Genomic DNA, 14,108 nt, shown 5'->3' on the forward strand with positions numbered 1-14,108 from the left:
ATATCTGTTACTTAAAAATATGCTTATATAGAGATTAAATTAAAATCAATAAAAATACTTAATTTTGAAAGTTCGAAGAGAAAGGAAGCATTGAAAGGTGAAGCTCAAAATTTGTATTGCCTAGATTTAATTCAGAAGTACTTCTTAAGACAGTGATTTATGATCAATGCTTTCCATTTCATCATGATTAAAACTTTTTGATTCATAAAATTATTGTTGCCATTTTTCATATGGGCGTAAGAATAAAGATGCATATACATTAAATAAACAAGAGTAATCAAATAGCAAATACTTCAGAGGTTTTAAGAAATCAGCTGAAGTAATCTCTCAAATACTCCCTATTAAATGCATTTGTATATTATCAACTCTAGGTCACTGGAGAATAACAACTATGAAAGAATCTAATGGAGTATGATCTTTAGTAATTAATCACTAGAATGCTGTTAATACACAAATACCAGAAAACCGAATATGTATTTTTGATGCCTTTTCCGACCAACTAAAACTAAAATTACACAAACTACAGTTGTAGTAACAAAATCACATATCAAATTTCATATATTTAAGGATATTAGTACATGGAATGATCTTGCTGATCTACTGTCAACAATATTTTCATTGTTTTATAATTATTTTATCTAAACATAATTTTCTCATGAACTCTATGTAATTTAATTCTTCTTTATTTTACAAGTAAGGTCATTTAATTGCTTGAATTTTTGTTCTCAGAATTTTATTTTTTGCCAAACAAATTTTTTCAAACCACACTCTTATTCTAAAATTTTTAATAAAGCCATATCTAATGTACACAGAAACTATAAAGAGTTAATTTTAGCATTTAGTCAAAGAAATTGGAAAATAATCATCAGATATCCTTTTTGTAGATCTGTAAAACAAATTACAAAATCTTTTGCAGATTTAAAAAAACCAGACCTTATGAAAATTATCAGTATAATATCTGAATAAACTTAAAAATTGAGAAAACATGACCAGTGATATTAGACATTAATTCAAATTAAATCGTAGAAAACTATTAAACAGACAAAAATTAAGTAAAAAAAAAAAATACATATCAATCACCTGGGGATATTTTGATTTACTTGCTCAGCAGTTTTTTCCAATGATATATTTACTTCCTAAAAAATAAATATAAAAATGCAATCAATGATTTATTTTACATAAATAACTATAAAAGAAATTTAGTTTTTAAAAAAAATCATGCTTATATTTATGAGCATATTAGTTAACAAAAATTTTATATTCAATTCAATGCAATAAGACTTATGAATTTGTTTTATAATGATGCAAAAGTATAATGTAACTTACTTGAATAAATGACTGAAGTTTGGCGACTATTGTAGTTGCAAATTCCTGCAAATAAAGTATATCTGATGAAAAACAATACTAATTAAATGAAATGAAGGAAAATCTTTAGAGTGATTTTATATTTATTATTTACATTCAAATATATAAAATCTTTTCAGTAAAAAAAAAAAAAAAAAAAAAAAAAAAAAAAAAAAACATTATAAAATTTATTAAAATTTTTTCTAAACTATTATATAATAAACTAATATATAATATATTCTACTAATATATTTCATTTATATAATATATAAATAAAAAATATCTTAATTTATATTATTGCTGCTAATTTTTATGTAATTAAATTTTTGAAAAATAATTTCTTGAATGTAGAAAGAAACAATGCACACAAACAAGTGAATAAACAGATTCATATAATTCATTTATATAATACTTTAGATGCTATAGTATTTCAAAAATACATAAATGTTATAGCCTGTGAATTTTCTGTAGGCGGTTCAAGGTCACATTTCCTACCTCGTTATTGGTTGTCTGGTACCTGTAACATGGTAGAAAATGTGACCTTGAACCGCCTATAGAAAATACACGAACTATAATATGCTACTTGCCTTATTATAATTTTGAAATGTGATCCTGAATATGTGAATTGTTCATTATGGGTTAATAAGATACATAAATGAGTATTAAATAATAAAAGTGTAAAATTAACAATGTACAAAAAATTGCATTAAACTAATCACAACAGTATAACAAAAAGCTTCTTAAACATGCTTGAAAAGAATTACAAATGAATTAAAGTCTTAATAAAAGTGAAAAAAGAAATTAAAGACTTTCATAAAAAAAAACTTTTATAGAAATTTATAAATTAAATTATTATACTGCAAAACATATTAAAACAATTTATATGCCTAAATTAATACTTTGCTATATTTTATCTTTAATTTACTGCAGCATAGAAAATAAAATTTAGATTTCACAAATAAAAGAATAATATAATCAACAAGATGAATGTAAATAACAGAAAAACATAAATAAAGAATATAGTAATAATTTGTATATAATTTTGAACAAAATAATTATTAAATTTCTTTCAAGAAAACAGAAAATTTTCCTTCATCAATTTCTATGATACTGAGCAACAAAATCAAAAAAATATATTACTTCTTTATTTTCCTTAGCTTCTGCACACTGAAATGTTTTATTGATCCATTCTTTTGGATCAAAATCATCTTTAGAAAACGCTGATAAATCCTGTAATTAGAAAAAAAAATTATCAATAAATTGCAATAAAAATACTTTATTTTAAAAATTCCTCAGAGTAAGTTTTAGAATTAAAAATCATGTACTTCTACGTGTATTTTCTTTAAAAGAAATATTACGAATCTTCTGAATAAATCTTTGATATTAGCATTATTGGCTCTAAAATAATATTTTTAAATCAAGCAAATGGAACATTAGTATATTGCATTTAGGCAATTATGTAGGGAATATATCTTTACACTCTACATTCTACAATGCATATATTTTTTAATTTCCTTTCAAATAAAACAAGTAGATAAAATCGTTACAATCATTGCTGTATCTAATTTACTATAAAAATATTTGATGCAGTAATTAAACTATAGTATTATATTTCAACAATCATTTTAAAAAGAATATCATTTGTTTCTTAATTCCATTGAGGTACTATGCTTTGTTCTTTAAAAAAAATATTACAGATGAAAATAAATATTTAATTGCAGTATTGTAAATTGAGTTTTTAAAAAATTTCAATCAATACAGAGAAGCAATTATAAAAGAGAACAAAATAAAAATATTTCTAGTTTCCAATTTCCATACCATTGTTAAATAAAGCCAAGTTTAATAAATCAGTAATTAATAAAAATATTGTATTTCAATTTTTAAAAAATTAGAAGTAGAATGTTTATATGGTTTTAAATATAATATTTAATACTGAATTAAAAACGTCGGTATATTCATCATCGGGCATTTAAAGCATTTGTTTACTTTTCTGTGAACATGTCAATTTTCTTCGTTACGGTGACAGTTACTAGATAATAGATAAGCAGATCTGAATTCTATTATTTTAAATATAATTTCCATACTTTACAGCTGAGAGTGAAATAACAATATAGGTATGATTTTTGAAACCAAAACTATATTATAGATCTTAAATCATGAGTATTTATAATCTTCTGATTTCAACAGCTCAAAAACTACTCAACTCGATTACTATTTATAAAAACTAGAAGCATGGTAGCACAGATTATTGCCGAATAAACCGAAAACTATTAAATTTCACTGTTATTATTTACATAGTTTTAAAAAGTTTCAAACGTAATAATCATGAATATCAGATGTGCTACACCAAATGACTTGATGAATATGCAGCATTGCAATTTGCTGTGTCTTCCCGAAAACTATCAGATGAAATACTATTTTTACCATGGTTTGTCATGGCCACAATTATCTTATGTTGCAGAGGATGAAAAAGGAAAAATTGTAGGCTATGTTTTGGCTAAAATGGAAGAGGATTCGGATGATGATCCTCATGGACATATTACATCTCTGGCTGTCAAAAGATCTCATCGACGTCTTGGTCTAGCGCAGAAATTGATGGATCAATCTTCGCGAGCGATGGTGGAATGTTTCAATGCAAAATATGTCTCTCTTCATGTTAGAAAAAGCAACAGAGCAGCCCTTCATTTGTATACAAATACTTTGAAATTTCAAATTAGCGAAATTGAACCAAAATATTATGCAGATGGTGAAGACGCTTATGCCATGAAAAGAGATCTGGCTAGTTTTTCTTCTCAGAACAAAAGTGTTGAAAAAGACTCTAAAAATGATAAATCGTAGTTTTAATTTTATATATACTTACGTTTAAAACGTCCTATAATTATGTATTGTATGAATAAAAACATTATCATTAAATTTAATTCTTGTACTTTTAATTGCAATAGTTAATATTTATTTTGTGAAAATAAATTGTAATAATACCAGAATTTGAAGTTTCATTAAATTTTAATTATTAATATTGTGATATATTCTATTTCTAAATAGTATTTTTGTAATGTTATAAATGTGTAGATTTTTCAAAATAATATGGAGTGTGAGAACTATCAGGGTCAAGAGAGAAGTAACACTGGAATTGATTATTTGTAGTATTTTAGATAAAAGTTTTTTTTTCTTTATGCTAAAAAGGTATAAAATCATTTTTGAAAACAATTGAATGGTTAAAAATTGTCAATTTAGCAAAAATGAGGGTTTTTTTTTTTTGTAGCCTGAAATCATTATTGTTGTTATTTCAATTATAAGTTCATGATTTAATTTTACAATATGAGAACACAAATTCTTAATAAAAATGTCTCATCCTATAATATAACATTCAAGTTTTAAAAAAATTGTTCGCTGAAGTGAAAGTAATATATAGGTCATAAATAGCGAACAGATTTAAAAAATTATTCTGTTAAATATATTAAGTTGATGATTTGAGATGAGAAATATATGCAAATTCTTATTTTGTTCTCTTGAGAATTACGCTCGTAATGAAAATGTGCCCAATTCCTGAAAGAAAAAAAGGTAGTGTTACTGAAATATTTTAATTAGTTCTAAAATTTGGTTAGCATGCACAAATATATTTAATGATATAAAACTACTTCTAAATTTAAAAAAATAAATTTTTAAGTATTTTATCAATCCTTTTTGGTAAATAAAGAGCAAAATATGTTAGTTGCAATTCTGTTGCAATATTTAAAAAAAGCAAGATTCCCACTAGAGCATTGCAAACTAGATGTGCCAATATATTTTCCATGAGAAGCTTTGATAAGTTTATATGCCATGTATGGAACTCTTATATTTGTCTTCAAATTATAAAACAATGCATTTTGTATTTACAACACTTCTTTTAATGGCAGTTCTCATAAATCATTTATTTATTAGAAGAAAAATATTTTTTCGTTGTGAGATTTTTTTTATAAAACTATAATTAAGTTAATGTTCTAACTATATAAGAAATATTTAAAAATAGACAGTCTAATGCTAATTCATGTTCAAAAATTAAGATTGATACAGCCATCTCTTAACTTCCTTTTAGCAGAAAGATGTTGATCACAGTGGATATAGTTTATAGTACGACTACATGACTAGCAAATCTATAATAAGTTATTTCATGAATCCAATATTGCTATCAAACACTCTTTCATCATAAAAAAAGCATTCCATAATATATTTTATCCATAATTTATTACATTTAAATATAATATCAAAAAACGGGTCTTTAATAGAACACATTCTAATCTTAATCAGCAATTTGGATCCAGACAATTATTTGATATAAACTAAAATTTATACTAAATACTATAGTAAACTAAAATTTGAAAGAATTACTTTGACTTTCATTTAATATACCAATATTAATTCACTTGTTAAATTTATATTATTTGACACATAATGCAGAAAGAAAAGGTTTGCAAATAAAGTGACGAATTCAAATTTCTGTAACTCTCAGTGATATTTTTTTTAACAAAAATCATAATGAATTGTTCCAATTTTCTTCAGACAAAAAATAAATAAAATGCAACGTAGATAATAGAGTTGTGTTTTTTTTTATGAAAAAGTGATCATGACTTAAACTAGAAGAAGTAAAATGCTACTACTGAGTAAGTTTTGGTACAATAAAAGGTGCTGTACCAAGGAATAAAATTTAGAATTTCACATCTCTCTTGAAGCAAATTTAAGGATAATAGTAAATAACAACACATATATGGTGATTAAGTTCTTTTATTGCTGATGAGTGAATAGAATACAACACTCCTTGGATTATTTACAAGGAATGACAGATCTTTACTTGTAATGTATTACATAGGAAAAGCAATTATTTGTTCCTCTGCAAATTTTTATTTTAAGAGGATATTTTGAGATTTCCTCTAAAAGTAATCTAAAGATTTAAATAGAAACAGAATAGTTATCAAACTAACATTATTTTGAAGGATGAATGAAATATCTGATATACTGTTAAGTGAAATGGCACTGGAATGAGAACTAAGAATATTAATAAAAAAAATTAATTAATACTGAATATATCCATGATGCAAGTAAGAGTGGCAAATGAAACAAATTCATTAGATTTTTTTTTAAATTCCTCTAATGTTAAAAATTCTATGCCTCAACATCATAAAAGTTAAACCACAAAATACAAAATTATGATCATCAGATATTACATAAATCAATTGTTCAAAAAGTTCCTTTATTATGGAGCACGTTCAAATAATATTTTAAATGTTCAATAATGATATATCAAAAATATCATTGAAATTGGTAATAGATTTGGATGTTTATCACCTATTAACCTGAAGCTTCCTTTGTGTCACCAATCACTTTTAAAATATTTTTCCTCTAGATGTATTTTCATTTGGATTTTAAAGATTCAGTCTAATCTGTCCTCCACATGTAAGCAGAAACCTATCTTGGGAATTCTTTGCATGAATTAGAAAATTAGCATTCTCTGACTTTCTGGTGGCAAACGTATTTCAATATGTAAATTTATTTAATTACTATCTTTCATGTTAATAATTAGAAAATAAACTCAATTACTTAAGGCAGTTCAAGCGTTTACCTATTGGTGGGAGTTGAGCAATTGTTTTTGACTGGACTGTTGAATACTTTACCTATTGAAAGTAATTCCTGAGTGTTTCATAAAAATTCAATCAATTCTCTAGGTTTATAATAATTTTGAGTGCCTGAATCACTCTTGCTTTGCCTTGATGTTTCAAATGGAATGGTTTATCCTGACTACCTTCAACATGCTGCTAGATTGATTCTTTTCCCAGTTTGCCTCTATATGGTCTTACATACTATTTAATAGGCCAAGTGGTGTAGGTTTAATTTCCATACATCCACTTTATACATAATTAAACTGGATGCATTTAAATTTTCTGTGCATTTCAGGTTTATTGTTCTAACAATATTGGTTGTCAGCACATGCAATTTGTAGTGAAATAATGAACTAAATCCAATTTATTGCCGAACAGATTATATATATATTAAAAGAAATAATTATGCAAAAATGTATTTTTAAAATTTCTTCCTCTTGTTGAAAACAACTAAGATTATTATAAAAAAATGTATTTTGGAAATAGTTCCCTACTGTAAAATTACATCCAATTTATGGATAAATCCCCCCCCCCTTCAGATTTTGGGTAGTGCATCCGTATTGGTATTAATGTTAATTTGAATAAAAAGTAGTGTTGGATATTTTATGGAATTAATTTTAATTTTTTTGTCACTCATTTTATACACAGGACATTCCTATTAGCCATTAGTAGAATGGGTCGGTATAGCCTGGTAAGTAGGGCGTTGGATTCGCGTCCCGTGGGTTGCGAGTTCGAACCCCACCAGCCGAAGACTCTCCGTGTGTGTGGTGGCTGGCGCATGTATAAATCTGTCGTGGTCACAAAGTCCTCTATGTCAAGAGTAATAAAACTGGGGGTACTAGAGCAGCGGTGATTATTCTCTGATTCAGGTCTAAATTACGATCTGTGAATGAAATGCATTCATGAAATCCGCCCCGTAAAAAGGGTTGTGATGTGTGTGTAGCTAAGTCGTATTCTTGGATGATATGGTGCTACAGAAGAACAAGAGACATACCCTTGGCTTAAAATCACTGACTTCTAAAGTCAATGGGCTTGTCTATAACATGCGCCATTAGAAACAACAACATTAGTGGAATAGCTAATATAAAATTTTTAATAACAGTAAAAAATGCATATATTTTTATTCCTTTTTTTTATACAAATAAATTTTTTCTTTCTTGAAAAATTTTGGAATTTCAAAAGAATGTTCAATTAGCATTTCATAGTTATGAATTATATTTTTCTTAATAGCTTGTTCTAATTTTCAAATGTGACTGATTTATCCCCCCCCCCCTATTTTATCATAAACTAAAATACTTCTGATCTGCGAATGTTCCTCCCTTTTATTTCCCTTTCCTTCATTTTAATTTTTTTTTCGCAATTTTAAATTTTTATATAATTTTTTTGATCATTCTAGGAAATGTTACTGATTAAATTATCTCTTTGAATGTAAACTAAATTCTATTGTTGTCCTTTAAAATTTTGTTTTAATTTTGCTATTCTGTTATTCCACTAAACTAATTAAATAATACTGCAAATTCATTTCAATTTTATTAGTATTTTGCTGATCATAATTTATTGATCTAAGAATCAAGATGCAAGTATTGATAAAATTAAAAATCTGTAATAAATTGCAAAATCAATAAACTTTACATTATTAATTGAAATTATTTTTACAAACCGTCTTTCCCCCTTATTATACACATCTCCATATATTTTGAAATCTTCAACATGAGATGAGATGTTTACTTATATTTAAGTGAATTAAAAAAATCGATAAAAGAATTTACAAAATAAAAGTACACAGAATTTAAGAAGAATAAATTTTCCAATAATAAATAAAAACAGATTAAAAGTTGCTTTTAAAAAATGAAACATTTTTAAGAATAAAAGCTCATAATTATTCTTATAAATTTTAAAATACAGATATTTGTGAGACTTAATAACAGATCTTACTAATAAAATAATGAAGGAATTTATTTCTTGACAAATATCCCACTATTCATATGCAAGAGATTGCAGTGGTTCTGTGATCAAGTTTTAGATAAAATACACTCTTATAGATCAACTCCACCAAAGAATATTTTTTTGGATTAGCTTGGTTCATATTGAATCTGTCACATCAAACATCTTCTCACAAGGTTATAATACTGAAGTTTAAAAAAGAGCACGCTCTCCTAATATAGGCTGTTGTCTGACCATACTTCAAATTATGAGACCTGTTCTAAAATAACCTATAGATAGGTTTTACTATCACTAAAATCTATCTAAATTTATTACAGTAATTATACATTGATTCTCTATGCCGATTGTGTATTCTATATTTAACAAGTACGAGATGGTGCAAGGCAAAAAGATAGATTAAATAAGAACAAAACATTATGAACATATCATTAATCTTTCCAATCCAAATTTTGTTTGATTAAAATTTTAAATCCGATGCAAAAATGGTTCTTTCTGCGATAACCAATGTAAAAATGGAATTTATTTATCCAAGTTTGATCTCCAGCACGTATAAGCCATTAATGTAGAAAGGATTAATACAGAAAAAAATTTCCTATTTTGAGATATCTAATAACGGAAAAACAAAAAGCTGAATAGTAAAATTAAAAATTATTCTTTCTTAAAATTCTTTCAATTTCCTCAGCTTTCTAAATACTTGGTCATTAAAAAAAAAAAAAAAAAAAAAAATCTGGTTTTAAAACTAAAATGATTACTAGTAAATAAAATTCTTTAAAAAAATCTTAATTTTTGAGGACAATTATAGTTTTAAAGATTGTGACAAGCATCTTCATTTAATGCAGTTAAAAAAAAAACTTGTTCATTTCACTTTTAGATAATAATATAGAACAGCTTCCCTTTTATTTACAAAGGAATTTAAACATAGTAGTAGATGTTTTCATTTCCATAATTCTGCCCAAATACATTATTTAATTTGTGTCATCAGCTCTCCAAAGAATTAAATTTTGTTTAAGAGAAGGATATTCATATTTAAAATTTATTGATAATTCACACTTACATTTAATTCAGAGAGAATTCATTACATTAAAGAGATAATTCAAATCAACGCCAAGAAAATTAAATGATAAAACAAGACAAGCTATCCCATTTCTATAATCATCCCATTAACTTATCTATAATGAATGAATTTTTTATGAAATATTTCTAAATTTTTTGTTAAAATATATGAACTAATTAGAAATTATCTTTAGTTATTACCCTTTTGCATTTTTTGAGGAACTAGAAGCAAAATGACGCAATATGTAGAAAAATACTTCAATAAAAATGTCAACACTTCAATAAAAACAATAATATTGATAATAAATTGAAATAATAAAATAATAAATATAATAATTGCATATAATAAATTGAAATAATAAAATAATAAATATAATAATTGCATATAATAAATTGAAATAATAAAATAATAAATATAATAATTGCATATAATAAATTGAAATAATAAAATAATAAATATAATAATTGCATATAATAAATTGCAATAAAAATAATAAATTGCAGAGATTCTGTTTTTGATCCTACTTACTTAATCAGGTGCACATTAATGGCTGATATTATTCTGCCTATGTGGTTTTGCTTATTCACTAGGAAAAAAAATAATTGAAATGTGATTTTTTTTTGCAAGTTTTTTATAGTATAAGGATGAAATTTTCTCAGATGCAATAAATTATCTTCTTTTGAATAAAAGATTAAAATTTCAATATCAGATATTGTAATTACAATATAAACAAACATTTAAATGCAAAAACACAATCACTGTTTTTCACTGAAACATGTAAACTATACCAAATTTCTTTTACTATCTTTTAGGTTTTTGTTTTTCAATTCAAGACATAGTTATTTGAAGCATTTCAGTTGGTTACAATGACAATGATGATATTTTACTTCTATTTTTCCTAAATCAAACTACCTAGGATTGCATAAATAGTGAGAAATATAAAATTTCATCAAGATAAACTTGAGGATTTCAACCCTTCATAAAACATGATTATTTTATGTCTTAGATTAGATATGATAATATTTCAGATTGCATGCTCATTTAAAACAAACATTAATGAGAAATTTATTTTTGCATATTTTATTCTTGGTACAACTATCTTGCAGAAAAATTAATTGATAAATCAAACCAAAATAAGAGAAGTAAAGAAACTTTTGTTATGATGTTATTCAAATTTGATTCATCCCAGAATGCTAAAATAATAACAAATGAGTAGCAACTGACTTTTGTAATAATAGAATAAGTTTATTTGCAAGTTCAAATGTTATAGAATAAAATTAAAAAAACTTTGAATTAAATATAAAATTTCTTGCTTAGATTTATTTTTACAAATGATAACATTTTATAATGAGTTTTGAATTTTGTCATGATGTTATAAACATAATTAAGCATCATATATGCAATATGTAAATTTCACCTATCTTTTTCTCATAGTGTGTTGACAAGTGTAAGTATACCTTTTGATGAATTCAGGGGTGTTTGTGGGACCCCAAAAAATCCCCGGAAACTTTTACGGACTTACTACCGACATTTTGGAGTTTCGAGAAGGGGGGGGGGGAGAAATGAAAAATTACGATTATGAAGTATTGAATGACCTAATTATAAAAGTTCAATGAATTACTTTTTTTGCAAAATTAAGACTTTTGAACCCAGGTCACGTGATCGCACATCTGGTCGAACGAAGTCTCTCCCTTTTTTTTCTGCCGCGCCTACTTGCCGAAAAGAATCCAGAAGAGAATGTCCGAGAACAGGGGGAATGAGTCATAACTCGCAATAAGGAAAGAACAAAAAAGAAGTTTTTTCCCCCTTTTCACGCATTATCACTGCCTTTGGAGAAAGAAAGGAAAAGTTTTCACCACACACACTGACCTTGCGTTTTCTGCTTTCAAAGCAAACAAAATTACCCAGATCAAAATAAATAATTCATTATTATTCCTACTTCCTTTTGAACGACGATCCCCGGAATTTCCGGGTATCGAAGTTCAAAATCCCCGGAATTCCGGGGTTTCCCCGGAGCACAAACACCCCTGTGAATTATATTTATTCAATAAGGAGAGTAATTTACAGGTAATGAATGATATGTTTTAAAGTTCAAATTAGCAAAAAATACCAAATTTAATGTTTTAATTTAGGAATTTTTGTTAAAATTCTATTAACAATGATTTAGACAATTTGCAAACAAATGGCTGACAGCTTTCAATTCTGTGTTAAGCATGGAGTAAAAATTCAGCATTGCCATTTTTTGGTAACTTGGTACATAATAGTGTACACACCTTTTATCAATATAATTGATATCCCCCTAGGTCATATTTTAATATTTTTATTTCTATTCTTTTGCATCATAGTGCATTTGAATCAGCCATTACTAGTCGCTATATCAGTCACCAAATTAGCAACACATTCCTCATTGATACAAAAAAACCACATTAAATCTTATATTAATTAATTACAGCAGTTAAAACATAAAATGTCAATAAAAAATCAAATAAAATAATTGTGAGGAAGTATGGTTATGTCACATGGCAACTGTATTTCCAAGTACACAAAAGTAGATAATTGATGTAGAATTTTCATTAAATTCCCTTTCTTTAAAAATTCACCTAGGTAGCAAAAAGGATTTTAAAAATTAACAATTGACTCCAAAAATGGTCACAAAATATATTATGTGATCTGAGAGACTACCTGCAGTTAATAGTGGATTAATACAAACAAAACTGATGGTAAATAATAAAAAAAGATAGAGATAAAAGTGTAGGAAACATAAATATAAGTAGAAAAAAAAAATACTGTCCAAAAAAATAGTATTTAAAAAGACTATAGATACAGTAAACAAAATTAAATTAAAGCAAATTTACAGAAGTATGAAAGACTAACTTAAAAAAAAAACAGTTAATTATTAGTAATACATTTAAATGAAGAAAGTATACCAATGTTAATTTAATGTATTTAACATTTAAAAAAGTATGAAGAAGCATATTTAAATTAAATCAAATATTCCAATAAACACATCAAAAAGTCAATAAATAATACTTTATTTTACATAAACAAAGCAAGACATGAAAAAATATGCGAAATAATGTAAATTCATAGTTTTGTTCAAAACTTGGGTATTAAAAACAGATTTCATAAGCAATCTAACAGAATAAAAGTTGTTTAGCTATGAAATAAAAAAGAAATACAATGTGAAATGACAATATTATAGATGAACTGAACATACAAATGGAACATTTACACGGCTCAGAATGCATTAATTCATATTTCTCAGGAAATGAATTGTAGTTATATTTTCAAGATTTACTCTTTAACACTGTTGTGTGAGAGATAATTTACAGTCTTAATAAAGCAAATATTAAAAAAAAGAGTTATATGACAAATTGTGCTTTCTCTTCTTTCAATTCATTTTTTTTTAATGAAAGTTTCCAAGCATATTGATTCAAAACTTTTAAATATATGATTATTATAACAAAATGTTGCGATGAGAGCTAATAAGCACTGCATAACTAGAAATACAGAATATAATGAATGCAAAATTAACCAACACCTTAAATGCTTGCATTGGCTGAAGTCATTCAAAAGTATTTACACTGTCTATATGTGCAACATACACAAGCCTAAGTTTTGTAAAAAGCAATTTAAAATGTTAAATGATAATTATGCGAATAGATAAATATAATACACGTTTTATAAACATTTTAATATACAATGATGAAACTGAAAGCCCTATTTTATATGCACATTAAACAATATTGCTTTTATAGCAATAGTTTTTCTCTGAAACAGATTTCGTGAAAAGAATACAGGCACAAAATATATTAAGTTAAAATTTCAGTCAAAGCAATCTTTTTCTAGAAATTTTATAGAATTCTGTTTTTGCTAGGATAGTAAAGATGCATTCAAAAATAAATAGAAAATAATACAAATAATTGTTTAATATGATAGAATGCATATGAGAGCAGATTAAAAGTGTAACTTAATACACATTCTTTTGATAGAATTGGATTAAAAATTTCGTATTCAAAATTTACATGAAGTCCTAAAAAGCAGTTAGATTTAAAATTATTTCAAAATAAAGTAATTGAAATTTGCACATGGAAATTTCCTTACTTATAACTGCACATTATTTTGTTATTAAA

At 25.6% G+C, this 14,108-nt stretch overlaps 2 protein-coding genes across 2 annotated transcripts in view; one reads left to right on the forward strand and one right to left on the reverse strand.

Annotated features, from left to right (window-relative positions):
• The window catches only part of LOC129984042 (conserved oligomeric Golgi complex subunit 7-like), a 30,250-nt gene extending 26,906 nt beyond the window's left edge, over positions 1-3,344 (reverse strand). The window contains exons 1-4 of the mRNA XM_056093805.1: positions 3,163-3,344; positions 2,485-2,574; positions 1,327-1,371; positions 1,081-1,136 (exon numbers count right to left, since the gene is read on the reverse strand). Of these exons, the coding sequence (XP_055949780.1) occupies positions 1,081-1,136; positions 1,327-1,371; positions 2,485-2,574; positions 3,163-3,165 (194 nt within the window). The 5' untranslated portion in view covers positions 3,166-3,344. The remainder of the gene's footprint in view (positions 1-1,080; positions 1,137-1,326; positions 1,372-2,484; positions 2,575-3,162) is intronic.
• A 216-nt stretch (positions 3,345-3,560) lies between these two features.
• LOC129984107 (N-alpha-acetyltransferase 10-like) lies at positions 3,561-4,262 on the forward strand. The gene has a single exon (XM_056093888.1). It carries the CDS (start codon positions 3,670-3,672, stop codon positions 4,180-4,182), a length of 513 nt encoding a protein of 170 aa, XP_055949863.1. The 5' UTR covers positions 3,561-3,669; the 3' UTR covers positions 4,183-4,262.
• Positions 4,263-14,108: the final 9,846 nt, after the last annotated feature.

Source organism: Argiope bruennichi, chromosome 9, assembly GCF_947563725.1.
Source record: "Argiope bruennichi chromosome 9, qqArgBrue1.1, whole genome shotgun sequence".
Classification (NCBI taxonomy): Eukaryota; Metazoa; Arthropoda; class Arachnida; order Araneae; family Araneidae; genus Argiope; species Argiope bruennichi.

What these genes read in the sequence shown, in the direction of transcription:
- LOC129984107 (XM_056093888.1), top strand. Translation starts at nt 3,670, where the DNA reads ATGAATATCAGATGTGCTACACCAAATGACTTGATGAATATGCAGCAT.